We start from the raw sequence: 19,412 nt of genomic DNA, 5'->3' as shown, positions 1-19,412 counted from the left end.
GGGGCCACTAGTGCCCAGCCTGACTTTTGTGTGTGTGTGTGGATTCAACTTAATCCAGAGCCTTAGGCATGCATAATGCACGGTACCACCATACTTCCAGCCAGGACTTGACTTTGACTTCTAGTTCAGCATGATCTTAATTATGTGCATTAACTTCTCTGTGCCTCAGTCTACTTGTGTGCAAAATGAGAATAACGTGCTACTCAGGATGGTTGAGGAATAAAAGGAAATCACTGGAGCACGCTGATTTTTTTTTTTTTTTTTTTTTTTGTCGGTCATGGGGCAAAGCGCCTATTAACTCTCTTCAGAGGGGCATGCTGGGACACAGACCATCTGTGCACCAATCTTCCTGGAGAAGGTGAGAAACAGGAAGTGAGTGGACCATAGCAAGGTCCCACCCCTAACTCAGCTCCCCTCCTCCATGGTACCTAGCACTTGAGTTCCACTTCCCATCCATCAAGGGAGCCTAGGGGAAGGCAGGTCGGGTGTTGCTCTTGGCCTGGGGAACACAGGTGAGTCCTCCAAAGCTCCCACAGCACAGACGCACTTTATTTATATGTGTACATATGTATACAGGCGGCTGTACAGCACAGGACCAACGGCCTGGGCCTGCTTCTGCTATGGGCCTGGGGGTGCGGGGCTTGACGCCCCTTTTTTGGTCAGGGCTGTCGGCGTCAAAGCTTCCGCAGGGCTCCTGGAGGAGGTGAGCCCTACTTCCGGCTTAGTGCCTGGGACCAGGAGAGAAGCGGCCGGGGCTCCGGGGCCTGTGCTACCAGGTGCATTCTTGGTCGGGGCTGGGGTCGGGGTCTGGGGGTCTGGGGAGAGCTTGGGGGAAGCGGGCTTGGAGCGGGGCCCGCTCAGAGTGGTCCGCTCCTCCACCACCTCCAGCACCCAGCGCTCCCGGCCCCTCGGAGCCTCGGGTGCCAGAGGCCCCTGGGGTGCAGGTTCCTGTAATCCCTTGGAGTTCGTGCCCAGAGGCTGGGGCGTCTCGGCCTTGACTCCTGGTCGCGCGGGCTCTACGACGATGGGCACTGGGGGGGTGCCGGCCTCGCCCGAGCTGCTGCGCCGGCCCGTCTCGTGCTCCTGCACCGGGCTCAGCGCGGCCTTGGCCACGGCCCTGGCCACGCCGCCGGCGCCCTCCTCCGTCTGCACGCTCTGGTGTCGCGTGCAGCTGGGGTCCCGCTCCAGGGTCCGGCCCCCAGGAGTTGTCACCCGGGGTGGGGTGCAGGCGTCGGTGCCGCCCGGCGATTCCTTTTCCTTGCTGGACACTGGCGGCCTGGGAGCGCTGTCGGGCAGCAGCGGGTCCGTGCCCAGGCTCAGGGGCGACTCCTGGCGACCCAGGCGGCGGACGGCGACCTGTCGAGCGGCCCCTGGCCCTTCGATGGGCGGCGTCTCGCCGTCGGACTCGGCGAGGCTGTGCAGCGCCAGCTCGCCGTGGAAGTCCTTGCGGAAATCCGGGTGGCCCACCTCGAGGCTGTGTTTGCGCAGCGCGCCCTTCTTGTCGGCGCCCAGAGAGGCGCCCAGCTTCTCCGCCGACTGCACGCGCTTGAGGAGCGGCGATCGCGGGGGTTCGGCGCTCTTGGGGCGCGGGCGCACGACGGGGGGCGACGAGTGGAGCTTGGCCGGGAAGCTCTGCGTGGTGTGCGAGCTGCCCACCGTGTGGCCGGGCAGCGGCGGCGGCGACGCCTGCGTCGGGGACGGCGTGTGGGCCAGCGGCGACAGCGGGATGTTGCCGGCCGACTTGCAGCGAGCCGAGCGGTACTGGCGGTGGAGCTTGGGCGACAGCCCGTGCAGCGTGCTGGGCCGGATGTGGTGTGACGCCGACGACGCGGGCGAGTTCGGGGTGCTCGAGGCGGGCGAGCTGCTCTGGGACGAGGCGCCTGCGGGGGGGGGGGGGCGGCGCTCAGTGAGCACCAGGCCGGTCCCCCAGCCAGCCAGCCCCGGCCCCGCGTCCACCCGCCCCTCCCACCGGGGGCGGCAGAGCCCACCTAGGTAGGCGGAGTCGGGCGTGGAGCGGTAGCTGTGGGTGGGCGAGCGCGCGGGCAGCCCGTGGGTGGGCGAGCCCGGGAGGCTGTCACTGGACGACAGTGAGCGGTTCAGCGAGGACAGCGAGCGGCTGGTGTGCAGCAGGTTCGACTGCTTCGTGATCTTCCGGAAGAGCGAGCTGCGCTTCTTGCTGGTGGGGACAAAGGCAGCGCCTCCTCTGGACCAGACCCTGGAGCTCAGGCTCCTCCCACGTGTGGGCGGTAACACAGCACCTGGGCCGCCCACAGCCACGCCCCTCGCTATAACCCGCCAATCAAAGAGCTTCCCTTGGCTCAATCCTGTGGCCACGCCCACCGTTCTGGCTCTCCGCCCCCCCCCCGTTTAGCCACTCCCCTCCCCACTTCTCTTGGCTTAGTCCTGCTGAGGCCCTTTTCGTTTTGACCATGCCTACATTTCTGATTCCCCTGTTTGGCCACGCCCCCTGCTATAACCCACCAATCAAAGAATTTCCCTTGGCTCAGTCTTGGGAGGAGGGCTTTTCATTTTGACACGCCCACTTGTCTGATTCCCCCTCCTTGTTTAGCCACGCCCCTCATTACAACTCACCAAAGAACTTCCCTTGGCTTAGTCCTTCCGGACCGGTCCAGTTTGACCATGCCCACTGGTCTGGCCCCGCCCAACTCAGCCACTACCCTCACTACAATCCACCGAGGAACTTCTGTTGGCTTAGTCCTGTTTGAGCCCTTTTCCGTTCCAAGCCCACATTTCTGACTCCTCTCTCTTTAGCCACGCCCCTCACTACAAACCTACCAATCAAAGGACTGCCCTTAGCTTAGCTCTCCTGGGCTCCCTTTCCACTTTGGTCAATTTGGGTGGTTATCTCCAATTAACCACCCCCCAAAAATGGCGGAAGTAGAGCTGCGGTTCAAGTGGTAGCGCACCAGATGAGAGAAAAATCCAAGTGAGACCTGGAGGCCTTGAATTCAAGCCCCAGGACTGGCACAAAATAAAAACAAAACAAAAACAATACTCATCTGGCCTCACCCATAGCTACTTCATTACGTGGGTAGAAATTACAGTCATCTGTCGAATAATAGCAGACATTTCAATTAAAGAAAGGGGAGGAGTCCCATAAGATTATATAGCTCAATGATGTCACATTTGCTTTAGCACTCTGATAAAAATCACCTAAGAGCACCTTTTTGAGAATAAGCTTGTCATTAAGCCAAGCATGCTGTTTTGCAGCCGGCTCAGCCTTGCTTGGCATGCTTATTCCTGGGAGAAATCTCCAGCAGGACAGGACCCTCTCCTGGGCATCCTCCTGCACTCTTGTGCTCACTTATCTTTCTGTCCCTATCTGCTGCCCACCTGCCCAAGATACTCCCACACTGCTTTTCGCCCATCTGGGAACCCTCCTTTGCTAGCTTCTCCAACTCTTCCAAACCCCCTCCCCCTTTAACTGGCTTGTCCATTTGCTTTGGATCTATCTACCTCTCTTCAGCCCTTCCCCTGCCCTCACCCAGAGCCATCTTTAGCCCACCCACTTATCAAGGACTGGTTTTGTTTATGGCCCTGCCCACCTCTCCTGGCCCTCCTTGGCCGAGGGCCGCTTGTTCCTCCGGGCCATTTTGGCCTTGTAGCTGCTGCGCCTTGCTGGGCCAATGCGGATGGAGGTATTTTCGAAGGGTGTTGTGGTTACTGCCACCTTGTTGCCACTCTGGGAAAAGAAGGGATGGAACACTCGGGCTGGAGACTGCTCTCAGGGCCTCTGTGCCCTCACCCTGTGGTCTTCTCCCCCGGACTCACCTTAAGGATCAGCTCTACGACCTCTGGGTGCACCATACCATGCACAGGCTCTCCATTCACATGGGTGATCAGGTCCCCAGCACACAGCCCCGCCTCTTGGGCTGGGCCCCCTTCCTCCACGTGCTGATGAGGGAGAACCCCAAAAGAGAGCATAGTTAGGGCTGGGAAGGTGGCTCAGGAGTAGAGTGCTTGCCTGACATGCATGAGGCCCTGGGTTCCATTCCTCAGCAGAAAAAGCTGGAGCCGGGCGCTGGTGGCTCACGCCTGTAATCCTAGCTACTCAGGAGGCTGAGATCTGAGGATTGCGGTTCAAAGCCAGCCGGGGCAGGAGAGACCGTGAGACTCCAATCTCCAATAAACCACCAGAAAACCGGAAGTGGCACTGTGGCTCAAGTGGTAGAGCACTCGCCTTGAGCTGAAGAGCTGAGGGACAGCGCCCACACCCAGAGTTCAGGCCCCATGACAGACAAAAATAAATAAATAAGAGAGAGCATAGTCAGGAGTATGGTAATATGACATAGCTTACATACTAGGTAACCTTGTAAGGCACAGTCGTCTTAATTAACACCTTAGGTAATTATCATTATTCTTTCCATTAAAGATAAGGAGGTCTTGCTCAGGCTTTTTTGGTGCCAGTTCTCGGGCTTACACTGAGGGGAAGGCCTGGGTATTGTCCCTGAGATGTTTTTTGCCCAAGGCTGCTAGCACTCTACCATGTGAGCTACAGCTTCATATCTGGCTTTGTGTGTGTGTGTGTGTGTGTGTGTGTGTGTGTGTGGTTAATTGGAGATAATAAGAGTTTCATAGATTTTTCTTGCCCAGGCTGGCTTCCAACCTAGATCCTCAGACCTCAACCTCCTGAGTAGTTAAGATGATAGATTTGAGCCAGGCATCGCCCAGGTTTCTGAGTTCCAGATGGGAGCTTTTCCGATCTCCTCTCCCATTCTCCCTCCTGGGACCTACATCTCGACCTTGAGTGCTCACCCAAACAATGTGGTGGACGCTGTAGACATCGGAGTCACCCATATAGACGCGGATGGCGCGCAGCGTGAAGCCATACTTCTTGCCTGAGCGTTGGATGGTGATGGGAGAGCGGAGCCCACTGACAGCCGGTGAGTAGTCCCGGCTGGGTGAGGAGTCCCGTGAGGACGGGTTGGAGGAGAGAGATCGTGGGGACATGGGACTAGCTAGTGGTGAGCTTCCATGCGGGTCCACTGCAGAAACAGAGCGCGGTCAGAGCTCAGGGCCACTCCGACAAGCTCTCCTCCTTACTTATGTGAGGTTATCTCTTGCTCCCGCCTCCCGGGACGCTACCATTGGCTCACCGTGGAGCCAATCACTGTAGACAGGGACAGTGTAACCTTCCCATTGGCCTGTCCTGGCTCCAATGAGGGAAGCCCCTCCCCTTGTGGGTGGGGCCCAGCCATCACCTGCCGGAATCATGACGGACAGGGCTGTGGCTGAGGCCGACTTGATGACTTTCCCCCCGGTTCGGGAAGGCCGCTTCTCCATGGCGGGATCCCCGGACAGCTGTTGGTGCCGGGCCCGGCGTAGAACTAGGTCGTTGGTGGCCCTGGGGCCAGATGTGTCCCCGTCCTTCGAGGGTGGGCAGAGGTCACCTGGGCGCGGGCGCTCCGCTGCGGCCGAAAGCAGATGGATGGGTTTAGGGATCAGTCCAAGGCCAGGCTGTTCCCGCGCCCTCTCCCGATGGACAGCGAGTTTCAGCACCATGAGCACGTACCCAGAACATAGACTCTGAGTTCGGGTCTATATCCCTGACCGTGGCCTGGCCTGCCTACGTAATGTTCACGATCTCAGGTTGCACCTTGCATTTATGCAACGAGATCTTGCAGGCTCATTGAAAGATGCTCCATCTCTGTGCACGGTGGGGGGAGGGGGAGGGGCGGGGAAGGCATCAGGAGGGGGCGGGCACTCACGGGCCTCCGGGTCCCCCGCGCTGGGGGTGCCTTCCCCTGGAGCTGCCTCTTTGGAGGTCCGGGCATCCAGCGAGCCTGGGGGATCAGAGCTAGGCCGGGGGGGCCTGCGCAGCCGGGCCTCATCCTCGTCCTCTTGGGGGGCGCTGAAGCGGCTGGGCTCCAGCAGCGCGGAGAAACGCCGGCGCGCGCCGAGTGGGGGACTCGCCTCCCCCTCCAGGAAACTGGCCTCCGAAGCCGAGAAGCGTTTGCTGCCCGGGAAGGGCCAGGTCAGGGGCGCCGCCCCGGAGCCACGCCCCGAGCCCCCACCCCAGCCCGCTCTCCCGCTCACATCTCCGGGGAGCCCCCTCTCCAGGTCTTCTCACGCAGGGTCAGGCCGCCCAGGCCCTCCCGCTTGCCCGGCACCTTCTCCTCTGGGCCCTTGGCGCTTGGCTCCCTCTTGCTAACCCCCGCTGCTGCCACGGGGGTCTTGGGTTCGTGCTGGGACAGCTGCTCCATGCTGCTGTACACCTGGCCCGAGGGAGGTGGTGACAAGAGTTCCCTCATTCCAGAGCCAATCAGCGGTCCTCTGCCTCCCTCCACCCTATCAGGGCAAGGCCCCGCCCACTTCCGGACTGGCCTCCAATAAGGTACAAGACTTCAACTCAAGCCCCGCCCACCAGGTTAGGCCTATCCTAGGCTCCGCCCCTCCCCTGCCACCACCTTCCGGCTCTCCACCCGACAGCCTCTTCCCAGCTGCGGCCCAGTTCATGCCCAGTCAGCAGGGGTTGCCCGGGGTTGCGGGGCTCTGCTCCGCCCATCTGTCATCTTCACCCCCCCACATCCTGACCTAGCTTCTCCCCACTTGTGAGTCTTGTTTGTACCATTAGACCAAAGGCCCACAGCCTGCCTCCCCTCTCCCCGTCGCTTCCCAGTCCTGAGCCCCGGGGTGTCTGGGACTCCGGTCCCCACAAGCCCCCCAGGCCCACTTTTCCCTGCTCCCCCAGCCCAGGCCCGGCCCCAGGCTCGCCCCACTCAAGCCCACCTTGCTGAAGCGCGGGGAGCAGGAGGAGAACTGGCGGATCTCCACGGGCTCCTCCTCCGTCGTGTCATCCTCGTCGTAGGAGTTCACGTGGTGATACCTGTCCGAGCGGGCTGCGGGCAGAACGGGACCCGTGACGGCGGCCCTGGTCCATGCCTTCCAAGCAGCGCCAGCCAGGCTCAGGTCAGGCCACACCCCTGCCTCCCCTTGTTAGAATTCAGGCTCCACCTCCAGGTCTGCGTGGCTGTTTTCTCGGTCTCTGCCTATCTATCCCCAGAAAGGATCCCCCCCCACCGACCCCACTTACACCCCTCAGCAATTCTGAGCCAGCTTCGGCACGGCCTTGGTCCCAGCCTGGGCCGCAAGCCAGGTCCCCGGGTAGAACTCACCCCAATCCAGGCGCCCCAGCTTCCCCCAGGTACTAATGCTTACCTAGTTCTGGGCCTAGGCCCACCCCTAAGCAGGCCACGCCCCTCGGAAGTGCCATCACAGATCATGCCCACTAACGCCCCGCCCCCAAGAAAGCCCCTCCCACCCGTGCCACGCCCACCCTTGCCCCGCCCCCAAACAACCTCAGTCTTTTCATCTCAGAGTCAGAGACAGATTTAGCCGGACGGGGAATCCCAGGCCTCACTCCCGCCCTCCCCCCCCCCCCCCCCGCCCCGCCTCCTGCTCTCACTCACTGTCAAAGTAGCTGGTGTCATCTTCTGACTCTAGGTGGGGGATGAACTCGGCCTTCTGCCTCAGTAGCCCCGTCCAGTCCAGGTCGCGGAAGAAACTGTGCTGCTTCACCTCAAAGGCACCACCTGGCGGTAAGACAGGGTTCCAACGCCAGCGGATGGCCGGCAGCCCAAGGCCACAGCTCAAGCTGGACCTGGGGTTGGGGGGGGCCGGGGGCGGATCCTGGCAAACAGAACCTCCCCAGCACTGCAGCACCCGCTTTACCTGCCCCAAGCCGGACCAGAGGGTTGGTCTGCAGGAGGCTGGATATCAGGAGCTGGGCATCTGTGGGCAGGGCCTCATCTCCCTCCGGCCACAGGATGTCATCTGCAGGGTAGAGTAGAGCCGAGGGCTCCCTTTGGTCGCCTGGGGTCCCCCAGACCTGCCCATCTCTCCATGCCACCCCTGCCCACTCGAGGGAGCACATACCACTGATGACCTGTCCGAAGAGCTCTTCCGGGGTGTCCCCAAAGAAGGGCACACAGCCCACCAGGAACTCGTAGAGGATGATACCCATGGCCCACCAGTCCACCGGCTTGCCGTAACCCTGGCGCAGGATGACTTCGGGTGCGATGTACTCTGGGGTCCCACAGACCTGGGGGCAGGCGGTCAGCCCACGCCCTGGCCGCAGGAGGGGCCTCGAGGGAGAGCTGTGCCACCCCCCAACCAGGCCCTGGGTCCCTGAGGCCCTGCAGGGTCACTCCACCCTCGGTGACCCCCACGCCCGCCACACACCTGTTTATCCAGGAACTCGCGGGCATCCTTCTCGATGTGGCCTTCGTACAAGTTGGTGGTGAGACTCATGAGCCCCATCTTGGAGAGGCCGAAATCTGTGAGCTTTATATGGCCCATGGAGGTAATGAGGAGACTGCAGGGGAAACGGGGTGATCTCAGATCTCTGGGTTTCTGGGGGGAGGGAGGGAATGATGGCCCAAACAAACAAACAAAAAACCCAGAGCTCACTTGTCAGGCTTGAGATCGCGATGGACAATGCCGTAATTGTGCAAGTACTCCAGCGCCAACACGGTCTCTGCGAAGTACATCCGGGCCATTTCCACCGGCAGTGCGCCAATGTTCTTCAGAAGCGTGGCACAGTCACCGCCTGTGGGCCAGGGGACCCGTCAAATGTAGGACAGCGCCAGCTAGCTGGGGGCCAGTGTTTAACACCAGTCTAGCTAGCTGCTCAGGGGGCTAAGATCTGAGGATCAAGTTTGGAGGCCAGGCCGGGCGCTGGTGGCTCACACCTGTAATCCTAGCTACTCAGGAGGCTGAGATCTGAGGATCGCTTTTCAAAGCCAGCCCGGGCAGGAGAGACCGTGAGACTCCTATCTCCAATAAACCACCAGAAAACCGGAAGTGGCGCTGTGGCTCAAGTGGTAGAGCGCTCGCCTTGAGCTGAAGAGCTGAGGGACAGCGCCCAGGCCCAGAGTTCAAGCCCCATGACCGACCAAAAAAAAAAAAAAAAGTTTGGAGGCCAGCTCAAGCAGAAACAAAAAGAAAAGAAAAGAAAAAAAGCCAGAAGTGGTGGTGTAGCTCTCAAGTGCCAGCTTTGAGCAAAATAGCTAAGGGACAGCACCCAGACCTGGGTTCAGGACCCAGTATTTGGCACACACACATGAAAATCATACCAATGTCTTCTTCAATTGTACCCATTTTGCAGACATAGGAAAGGGAGGTCCAGAGAGGGGTCTTCCCCATCCCAAATCTCACTTCTGAGTCTCTATCTCCTAGTATATACAATGGGCTGATTGTAGAAGCAGCTAGAAAATTCTCTAGAGATATTCTTTTTGTTGTTGTTGGTTGTGGGCCTGGGCACTGTCCCTTGGCTCTTCAGCTGAGCCAAAGCATCACTTTCAGTTTTCTGGTGGTTAATTGGACATAAGAGTCTCTCGGATTTTCCTGCCCCAGCTGGCTTTGAACCGTAATCCTGAGACCTCAGCCTCCTGAGTAACTAGGATTACAGATATGAGCCATTAGTGCACAAGACTAGAGCCAAGCTGGGCACTGGTGGCTCACACCTGTAATCCCAGCTGCTAAGGAGGCTGTGATCTGAGGACAGGTTAGAAAACAGCCCAGACAAGAAAGTCCCTGAGACTCTTATCTCTAATAAACTACCAAAAAGCCAGATGTAGAGCTGTGAGTCAAGTGCCGTCCTGGGGGGGGGGGGGGAGGCAGGGAAGCAGGTAAGCTAGAACTCCAGTAAACGGCGAGGGGTAACTTGACTGGTTAATTGTCTAGTGAAGCCTCTAGCATCATAAACACAACAACAACAACGGCCCCCACACAAGCCAGCCCGCGTCCACGCTGCTTGAACCCTGGCAGTGGCGTGCTGCTGCCCTGGAAGTAGAGGAAATCCTCCATCATCCCCTCCTGCGGGCCCCCTCCCCCAGCCTCGTCTCTCCAACTGAGCTCAGGTGTGGCTTCCTCCAGTCTCTGCCATCGTTCTCACTTCAGATCCTTTGCACTGGGAGCCACCCCCCCACACACATACACACTCCTCACACACACACACACACCCCTCACACACACACACACCCCTCACACACACACACATACACACACACCCCTCACATACATACACACATACATACATACACACCCCTCACACACACACACACCCCTCACACACACACATACATATACACCCCTCACACACACACACATACACACACACCCCTCACATACACACCTCACATACATACACACACACCCCTCACACACATACATACACACCCCTCACACACACACATACACACCCCTCACACACACACATACACACACACCCCTCACACACACATACACACCCCTCACACACACACATACACACACACCCCTCACATACATACACACATACATACATACACACCCCTCACACACATACACACACATCCCTCACATACATACATACACACCCCTCACACACATACATACACACCCCTCACACACACACACATACACACACACCCCTCACACACACATACACACACACCCCTCACATACATACACACATACATACATACACACCCTTCACACACATACATACACACCCCTCACACACACACATACACACCCCTCACACACACACATACACACCCCTCACACACACACATACACACACACCCCTCACATACATACACACATACATACACACCCCTCACATACATACATACACACCCCTCACACACACACACATACACATCTCTCACACACATACATACACACCCCTCACACACACACATACACACCCCTCACACACACACATACACACCCCTCACACACACACATACACACACACCCCTCACATACATACACACATACATACACACCCCTCACATACATACATACACACCCCTCACACACACACACATACACATCTCTCACACACATACATACACACCCCTCACACACACACATACATACCCTTCACACACATACATACATACATACATACATACACACCCCTCACACACACACATACACACACACCCTCACATACATACATACATACATACACACCCCTCACACACACACACATTCCTCACATACATACATACACACCCCTCACACACATACATACACCCCTCCACACACACCTCACAACACATACATACACACCCCTCACACACATACATACACACCCTTCACACACACACATACATACACACCCCTCACACACATACATACATACACACCCCTCACACACACACACACCCCTCACACACCCCCCTCACACACACATACACACCCCTCACACACACATACACACCCCTCACACACACATACACACCCCTCACACACATACATACACACCCCTCACACCCCTTACACACACATACATACACACCCCTCACACACACACACACACACACACACACTGACTCCATTTTGCCTTGTCTGGCCACCATCCTCTGACCATCTCCTCACTCGGCGCACAGGACGGGAGGGACGAATGGAGGATGACCGTTTGGGAGAATACACACAGACCGCGGGCGCATGTGTGGACAGACACAGGGATGAAGAGTAACAGAAATAGCTGAGCGGGTCGACTGGGGGTGAGCTGTGGACTTACAGAAAGAGCTGAATAGATGGATGCAATGGCTAGTAGACAGATGCACAGACAGGCAGGCAGAGTAACCGATGAATAGATGGCACAGGCAAGTAGATGAAGGATAGGGAGGTAGACCAAAGAGAGATGATGGATATGTGGCAGATAGAAGATAAAAAGATATATAATAAACACTTGTAAGCTTGTAATCCTAGCTACTCATTAGGCTGAGATCTGAAGATCACGGTTTGAAGCCAGCCCTGGCAGGAAAGTCCATAAGACTCTTACCTCTAGTGAACCACCAGAAGACTGGAAGTGGCGCTGTGGCTCAAAGTGGAAGAGTGCTAGCCTTGAGCAAAAGAAGCTCAGGGACAGTGCCCAGGCCCTGAGTTCAAGCCCCAGGACCAACAAAAAAGAAAAAAGAAAAGAAAGAAAAGAAGAAAAAGAAAATCTGGGAAGACAAATAGGTGAAAGGCAGATAGAGATGATAGATGGATGATAGGCAAATAAATAGTCAATAAATAGATGATAAATAGATATAGATAGATGATGGATGGGTGGATACATGGAGAGGTAATAGAAGATAGACACATAGATAAATGATAGATGCATGGTTAGGTGATAGGTAGGTAGGTAGCTAGATAGATAGCTAGATCCATAGAGCTCACTAGATAGATGCATAGATCATAGACAGCCAGAGACAGACAGATAGGTAGATAGGTAGGTAGATAGATACATAGATCAGTAGATAAGCAGGTAGAGAGACAGATAGATTGCTAAATAGAGAGAGAGAGACAGACAAATTGACAGATAGATAGACAGATAGATGAATAGGTAGATGACAGAGATAGGTAGGTAGAGAGACAGGTAGATAGAGACAGACAGACAGACAACCAGACAGAGAGAGAGAGAAAGATACATAGATGAATAGGTAGATAGACAGACATACTGACAGATAGATGGATAGATAGGTAGATGGATGGATGGATGGGCAGATGGATAAAGAGAGATGTCAGTGACAGATAGACAAACGGGAGGGGACTCTTTGGGGCGGCGGGCGCCCCAGCCCCCAGCCACACCTTCCACATACTCCATGACCATGCAGAGGTGGCGGCGCGTCTCGAAGGAGCAGAGCATGCCCACCACGAAGGGGTTCTCGGCGAAGGTGAGGATGTCGCGCTCCACGAAGGCCTGCTGGATCTGGTTGCGCAGGATCAGGTTCTGCTTGTTGATCTTCTTCATGGCGAAGCGCTGGCGGGTGTCGCGGTGCCGCACCAGGTAGACGGCGCTGCGGGGGGAGCGGGCGGGGCCGTCACCGCCACCGCGCCCGGCCTCGGCCGCCCTCCCCCGCCAGAGCCCCGGCGTGGCTCACCCGTAGGCGCCGTTGCTGATCAGCTTGATGGTGTCGAAGTCGCTCTCGCCGGGGGGTTTCTTGGCCTTCGACGCGCTGCTCCGGCCCTGCGCAGGGGTGGGGTGGGGGGGAAGATGGAGACCACCTCACCCTTGTCAGCACACATGGACTCCATTTACCCCCCGGGGGAAACTGAGGCAGAGAGGGGGTGGGTCCTTCATCGAAGGACCACAGGACTGGACAGAAGAGCTTGGGTCAGGATTGAAACCCAAGACCACCTTGGGAGACCTATTCCTTTAGGAAAGTCAGCAGAAAAAACTGCAAAACATCTGAAGCATCAGAACATATATAAAGAGTTCCCAGAAATCCATGAAAAAAGGCCTAGCTACTGAAGAGGGAAAAGCGGGCAATGCGGAGGAACTAGAATGAGAACTTACCAAAAACATAGTAAAAGATAATCGATCTTTTTATTTGACACAAAGGGGAGTTACACCTACCTCCAAATACTAGGCCATTTTATAATTAGCAGATTGACAAAAGGCTGACAAATCCCATAGGTACAGCTATGAAAAAAAGGCTGATGTATGTGTGTGTGTGTCTGTGTGTGTGTGTGTCTGTGTCTGTGTAAGAGAGAGACGGCATTGAGACTTGGACCCACGGCTCCATGCTCTCACTTGAGCTTTTTGCTCAAGGTTGGTGCTCTACCACTTGAGCCACACCTTTTGCCACTTTATTGGTGACTGACTTAAAGAAACAGGCTTAAACCTGGCAGCCAGGCTTGAGACTTAGTCCCACCCTGCTTAGGGGTGTGGTGAAGGTCTGGGCTGCATCTCCAGCACACACACACAGACACACACACAAACACACACACTTAAGACAGAATTCTATACAACCAGACGCGCTCAGGTGGCTCACGCCTGTAATCTTAGCTACTCAGGAGGCTGAGATGTGAGGATCATGGTTCAAAGCCAGCCTGGACAGGAAAGTCCATGAGACTCTTATCTCCAATAAACCACTCACAAAACCAGAAGTGGCACTGTGGATCAAGTGGTAGAGCGCTCGCCTTGAGCTGAAGAGCTGAGGGACAGTGCTGGGCCCAGAGTTCAAGCCCCACGACCGACAAAAAAGAAAAAAGAATTCTATACAACTGCCTGAAGAAGGCACTTTGGTTTATATCAGAACCAAAAATGCATGGTGATTCTGACCAAGCAACTTTTGAATTTATGCTACTAACATGCAACAAGAAGAAAACAGCTTGTGTTCACTGTTCCGAGAAAGACTACAAGCAGCCATATATCCATGCATAGACAATTGGTTAATTAAACACAGAAGGGCATCATGAGCAAATACTGTCACTTCTTAGTGCTGGCGTTCATGCCTGTAATCCCAGCTACTCAAGAAGCTGAGATCTGAGGATCGAGGTTTGAAACCAGACAGGGCAGACAAATCTGAGAGCCTCTTATTTCCAACTAAGCAGCAAAATGCCAGAAGTGGAGGCATGGCTTAAGTGCTAGAGCCCCAACCCTAGGTGGGAAAGCCAATTAAGAGTGCAAGGCCCTGAGTTCAAACCCCAGCACTCACACACACACACACACACACACACAGAGAGAGAGAGAGAAGGGGCAAAATGAATTATATTTGGGGGTTATAGGACAGTTAGGGACTAAAGTAGGAGTACGATTTTTCACTATATGCCATTTTCAGAAATCAAGAATATTTATTAGGTAGCTATTGAACAGAAAGATGAGTAAAATATAAACTACTGAACGTGTATGCGCCTAATCATATAACATTAAAAACATCTAATCATACCACTTCTAGGCATCTACCCTGAACAACAGGAACCAATATACAAGGACACGTGCACCTCCATGTTTATTGCAGCACTGTTCACAATAGCTAGGATATGGAAACAACCCAGATGCCCCACCACAGATGAATAGATCCAAAAATTGGGGTATCTATACACAATGGAATATTATGCAGCCATTAGAAATGACAAAATAATGGCATTTGCAGGGAAGTGAATGGAGCTAGAAGGAATCATGTTGAGCAAGGTAAGCCAAGAGCAAAGAGACAAACGGTACATGGTCTCCCTGATAAGTGGATGCTAAAGCCAACATGTTAGGTGATACGACAAAATTAACAGGACTTAAGAAACAAAGAACTTCCACTCCTCTGGTCGAACCATTACTAAGTAACCCCATGTTGCTGATCACATGTATGGTGTATATGTGTACACTGTTATATGTTATAGACCGTGATAGACAATTTGCTCCAGGAAAGTTAGAATGAGTTTGTGACTTTAAATGAGCATCATTATCCCACAATACTGTGAAATTTGGGAAATTATGTAATCACTTCACCACAATTTAAAAAAAAACACTAGAAAACAAAAACAAAAACATCTGACACAGGCGATGTCTGTGGCTCAGTGTGTGAGTGCTGTCATCGTTGAAAGAGGGCTGATTTGACTTCCAACAATGCATTAAAAAACAACAAAACACTGGGCGCCAGTGGCTCACGCCTGTCATCCCAGCTACTCAGGAGGCTAAGATCTGAGGATCATGGTTCAAAGCCAGCCTGGGCAAGAAAGGCCATGAAACTCTTATCTCCAATAAACTACCCAGAAAACCGGAAGTGGCGCTGTAGCTCAAGTGGTAGAGCGCTAGCCTTGAGCTGAAGAGCTGAGGGACAGCGCCCAGGCCCAGAGTTCAAGCCCCACGACCGACAAAAAAGAAAAACAAAAAACAAAACTGACCCCCTGGCATAAAACTGACAGCATTACAAAGAAACCGCTATGAGCAAGGATTCAACATACATCTCAGAGACACTATGAGATCAACCAGGAAAAGAAAAGAATAGGTAGATGGAAGGTTTAAATCACTCAAGGAAGAAGTTCAGTTGAATGAAGTTGCATAGAGTCCTACAAATAATGAGAGATAAATACCTTTGTTTTTAGAGTTTTTAGTTTTGAGTGATGTCATTCCATTACCTATTCAAAAAATTAAACAAATTGCATGTGAAGGCAGATTCCATTTTTTTTTTTTTTTACCTAGGACTGGGGATTGAACTCAGGGCCTCAAGTTTGCTAGATAGGTGCTCTCACACTCAGCCACGCCCACCACCACGGAGACACACCCCTTTCTAAGCCACACCCCTTTGGTGGGCCACACCCTCCCCACTGAACCAGTGACACCACTGTGCGTTACATTTCCAGTAAGTCATGCCCACTACCACTAAGCCTGCCACTGAGCCTCACCTCCAGACATTGCGTGCACTTGTGTGTGTGTGTGTGTGTGTGTGTGTGCGCGTGTGTGTGTGTGTGTGCTTGGTTTTAGGGCTTGAACTCAGGGCCCAGGTGCTGTGCCTGCCTGAATTTTGTGCTCAAGGCTGGCACAATACCACTTGAGCCAGAGCTCTACTTGGGGCTTTCTGGTGGTTTGTTGGACATTAGGATCTTACAGACTTTCCTGCCCAACCTAGCTTCATACCTTGATCCTGAGAGGTCAGCTAGGATTACAGGTGTGAGCAACCAACATCTGGTTTGCACTGGTTACTAAGATAAGGTATCCATTTTTATCCAGGTAGATGGCTGGACAGTGATCTTCCTATTTCTGGCTTTGTGTTGTAGCTATGCTGTCAATAAACTTTTGGTCAAGAAGGGATCTTGTGTAAAGCTCTGGTAGCTCACGCCTATTAATCCTAACTACACGGGAGGCTGAGATATGATTGCAGTTCAAAGTCAGCCCAAGCAGTCTCTTATGAACATTTTTGTCCAGCTGTCTTAAACATCAGTCCTCCTGATCTCCACACTTGCTTAGCATGTACACATCTGTAGGTTCCATCTTGAGCATTGTTTAAAAAGGAAAGGAAAGGAGCCAGGCACCAGTGGCTCACACCTGTAATCCCAGCTACTCAGGAGACTGAGATCTGTGGATTGTGATTTAAAGCCAGCCTAGGCAGAAAAGTCCCTGTGAAACTCTTATCTCCAATACATTACTCAAAAAAAGCCCGAATTGATGCTGTGGCTCAAGTGGTAGAGTGCTAACCTTGATCACAAAGAGGCTCAGGGACAGCGCCTAAGCCCTGAGTTCAAACCTCAGGACTGGCAAAAACAAAGAAGAAAAAAAAAGGAAAGAAAAAAAGAGCTCAAAGATTAAAAAACAAAAACAAACAAACAAAAACAAACTATGAGTCAGTGTCTCACGCCTGTAAACCCTAGCTATTCTGGAGGCTGAGCTCTGAGGATCAAGGCTCAGATCCAGCCCAGATAGATAAATCCAAGAGACTCTGGAGTGAAAAACTGTAAGAGAGAGCATGAGACCCAGAGTTCAAACCCTAATGTGCACACACACACACCACATCAATAAAAAAAAACATAAATAACAACAAAAAGAAACCTCCGAATCTCAGTTTACAGGTAGGGAGATGGCGGCTCAGTGTCCGGAACCAACAGAACCCCACAGCCTGAGCTGTGGAGACCCAGGCCCTGGGTCCATGAGTGCTGCTTCTGGGGCCCTGGCTTTACCTCAGAGAGGTCGTCCTGCTCGGGCGTGTTGGAGCCGCCACTGTCTTGCTCCTCCAGGTGCACCACATCTGGGGAGAAGGTGCCAGTGAGCAGGTGTGTCGCAGCACCTGCGCATCCCCCTCCCCAGCAGCCCCCGGCCAGCACCTGGAAACGGGTCTCGGGTGAGGCCCAGCTGGTGGATGATGTAGCGGGGGATGTCGGTCTTGACCAGGTGGCCCTCCTTGGCGTGGCCCTCAGCCGCCTCCAGCAGGTGGTAGAACTCCTCCGGATTGAATTCCTGAGGTGGGGGCAGGATCACCACGGGCTCCGAGGGTCCCCCCACCACTCGGGTCACTCCCTCCTGCCCCCCACGCCGAGCCATCTCACCAGGCACTCCAACAGCCTCGCCGGGCGGGAGATGATAATGAGCAATTTCTTCACCAGTTGTGTGACAAAGGCCACCTCCAAGCTCTCCGAGCGTTCATAGGCCTGGAGTGGGAGACACAAAAGATCGAGGTTCACGGGCACGGTGGGCAGTTTGTAGAGGAGCCCTAGTGTTATTTTATAAGCAAGCAAACTGAGGCCTAGACACACAATTAAAACAACGAGGAGACTGGGTGCCAGGGGCAGAGGCCTGCAGTTTTAGCTACACAGGAGGCTGAGATCTGAGGTTCATGGTTCGAAGCCAGCCTGGGCAGGAAAGTCCCTGAGACTCTTATCTCCAATTAATCAGCAAAAAGGTGGAAGTGGAGCTGTGGTTCCAGTGGTTACAGCTGCCAGCCTTGAGCGGAGAACAAAAACCTCAGGGACGGCGCCCAGGCCCCGAGTTCAAGGCCCAGGACAGCATGCTCACGCACGTGTGCACACACACGCACACACTCCTGTCTCCTCCAGCAGACCTAGGGCGGGGACTGTGTCTTTCGACGCTTGTCACCCAGCAGATGGCAGGGGGACACGGGGCACGGCTTTGGGGCGCAGAACGCTCACGTCCTGAAGCAGCTTCTCCAGGTTCTCTTGCAGTTCGTAGAAGTAGACGGTGGTGATGAGGCCGTCTCGGGACTTGGTCAGGCAGTCCCGGGCCAGCTCGATGATCTGGTGGTGGATGAAGCTGAGCACGCCGTCGGCCAGCGGCAGCACGCTGTCAGGTTCGTAGGCGCGGGCGAAGTCCCGCAGCTTCTCCTCCATCTGTGCGGTGGCCTGGCGGGAGGCATGGACAGGGGGAGCTGCGTTGCTTGAGTCGGACACCAGGGGGCGCGCAAGGCCTGGTCCGGCTGCCAGGGGCGCGGGGGGGGGGGGGGGGGAGGTTCTGTTCCACCGCCAGGGGGCGCGCGGGGTCGCCCAGGCCGCGCACGCGCGCGCGGGGTCCGCGCTGGGGTCTCACCTTGGGGAAGCGCTCCTTGTACACATGGTTCATCATCACGATCTCGTTGTCGTAGGAGGACGGGGATCGGCCCGGGCTGCAGCGAGAGAAGCCCATGCTGTCTCCAGCCCGCGCTCCTGCCCGGCAGCTGCCAGGGCCGTGAGGGTGCTGGGGCTGGGGGCTGGGGGGGTGAGGGGTGCAGGGGCTGCGGGGGTGAGGGGGGCTGGGGCTGGGGGGGTGAGGGGGGCTGGGGCTGGGGGGTGAGGGGGGCTGGGGCTGGGGCTGGGGGGGTGAGGGGGGCTGGGGCTGGGGGGGTGAGGGGGGCTGGGGCTGGGGGGGTGAGGGGGGCTGGGGCTGGGGCTGGGGGGGTGAGGGGGGCTGGGGCTGGGGGGGTGAGGGGGGCTGGGGCTGGGGCTGGGGGGGTGAGGGGGGCTGGGGCTGGGGCTGGGGGGGTGAGGGGGGCTGGGGCTGGGGGGGTGAGGGGGGCTGGGGCTGGGGGGGTGAGGGGGGCTGGGGCTGGGGCTGGGTGAGGGGGGCTGGGGCTGGGGCTGGGGGGTGAGGGGGCTGGGGCTGGGGGGGTGAGGGGGGCTGGGGCTGGGGGGGTGAGGGGGGCTGGGGCTGGGGGGGTGAGGGGGGCTGGGGCTGGGGCTGGGGGGGTGAGGGGGGCTGGGGCTGGGGG

At 55.6% G+C, this 19,412-nt stretch overlaps 1 protein-coding gene across 1 annotated transcript in view; it reads right to left on the bottom strand.

Annotated features, from left to right (window-relative positions):
* Nucleotides 1-543: 543 nt before the first annotated feature.
* Nucleotides 544-19,412, bottom strand: part of Mast1 (microtubule associated serine/threonine kinase 1) — a 26,976-nt gene continuing 8,107 nt past the window's right edge. The window contains exons 6-26 of the mRNA XM_042670655.1: nt 18,755-18,830; nt 18,361-18,570; nt 17,761-17,862; nt 17,539-17,671; nt 17,395-17,462; nt 12,885-12,970; nt 12,592-12,800; nt 8,431-8,569; nt 8,203-8,335; nt 7,897-8,062; nt 7,693-7,794; nt 7,431-7,553; nt 6,751-6,860; nt 6,058-6,236; nt 5,730-5,977; nt 5,223-5,429; nt 4,777-5,006; nt 3,793-3,915; nt 3,567-3,703; nt 1,989-2,176; nt 544-1,880 (exon numbers count right to left, since the gene is read on the bottom strand). Of these exons, the coding sequence (XP_042526589.1) occupies nt 619-1,880; nt 1,989-2,176; nt 3,567-3,703; nt 3,793-3,915; nt 4,777-5,006; nt 5,223-5,429; nt 5,730-5,977; nt 6,058-6,236; nt 6,751-6,860; nt 7,431-7,553; nt 7,693-7,794; nt 7,897-8,062; nt 8,203-8,335; nt 8,431-8,569; nt 12,592-12,800; nt 12,885-12,970; nt 17,395-17,462; nt 17,539-17,671; nt 17,761-17,862; nt 18,361-18,570; nt 18,755-18,830 (4,231 nt within the window). The 3' untranslated portion in view covers nt 544-618. The remainder of the gene's footprint in view (nt 1,881-1,988; nt 2,177-3,566; nt 3,704-3,792; nt 3,916-4,776; nt 5,007-5,222; nt 5,430-5,729; nt 5,978-6,057; nt 6,237-6,750; nt 6,861-7,430; nt 7,554-7,692; nt 7,795-7,896; nt 8,063-8,202; nt 8,336-8,430; nt 8,570-12,591; nt 12,801-12,884; nt 12,971-17,394; nt 17,463-17,538; nt 17,672-17,760; nt 17,863-18,360; nt 18,571-18,754; nt 18,831-19,412) is intronic.

The sequence above is a fragment of the Dipodomys spectabilis genome, unplaced genomic scaffold, assembly GCF_019054845.1.
Source record: "Dipodomys spectabilis isolate Male_0828 unplaced genomic scaffold, ASM1905484v1 ptg000573l, whole genome shotgun sequence".
Taxonomy (NCBI): domain Eukaryota; kingdom Metazoa; phylum Chordata; class Mammalia; order Rodentia; family Heteromyidae; genus Dipodomys; species Dipodomys spectabilis.
The sequence above is the reverse complement of the archived record's forward strand: the minus strand, read 5'-3'. Positions and strand labels throughout refer to the sequence as shown.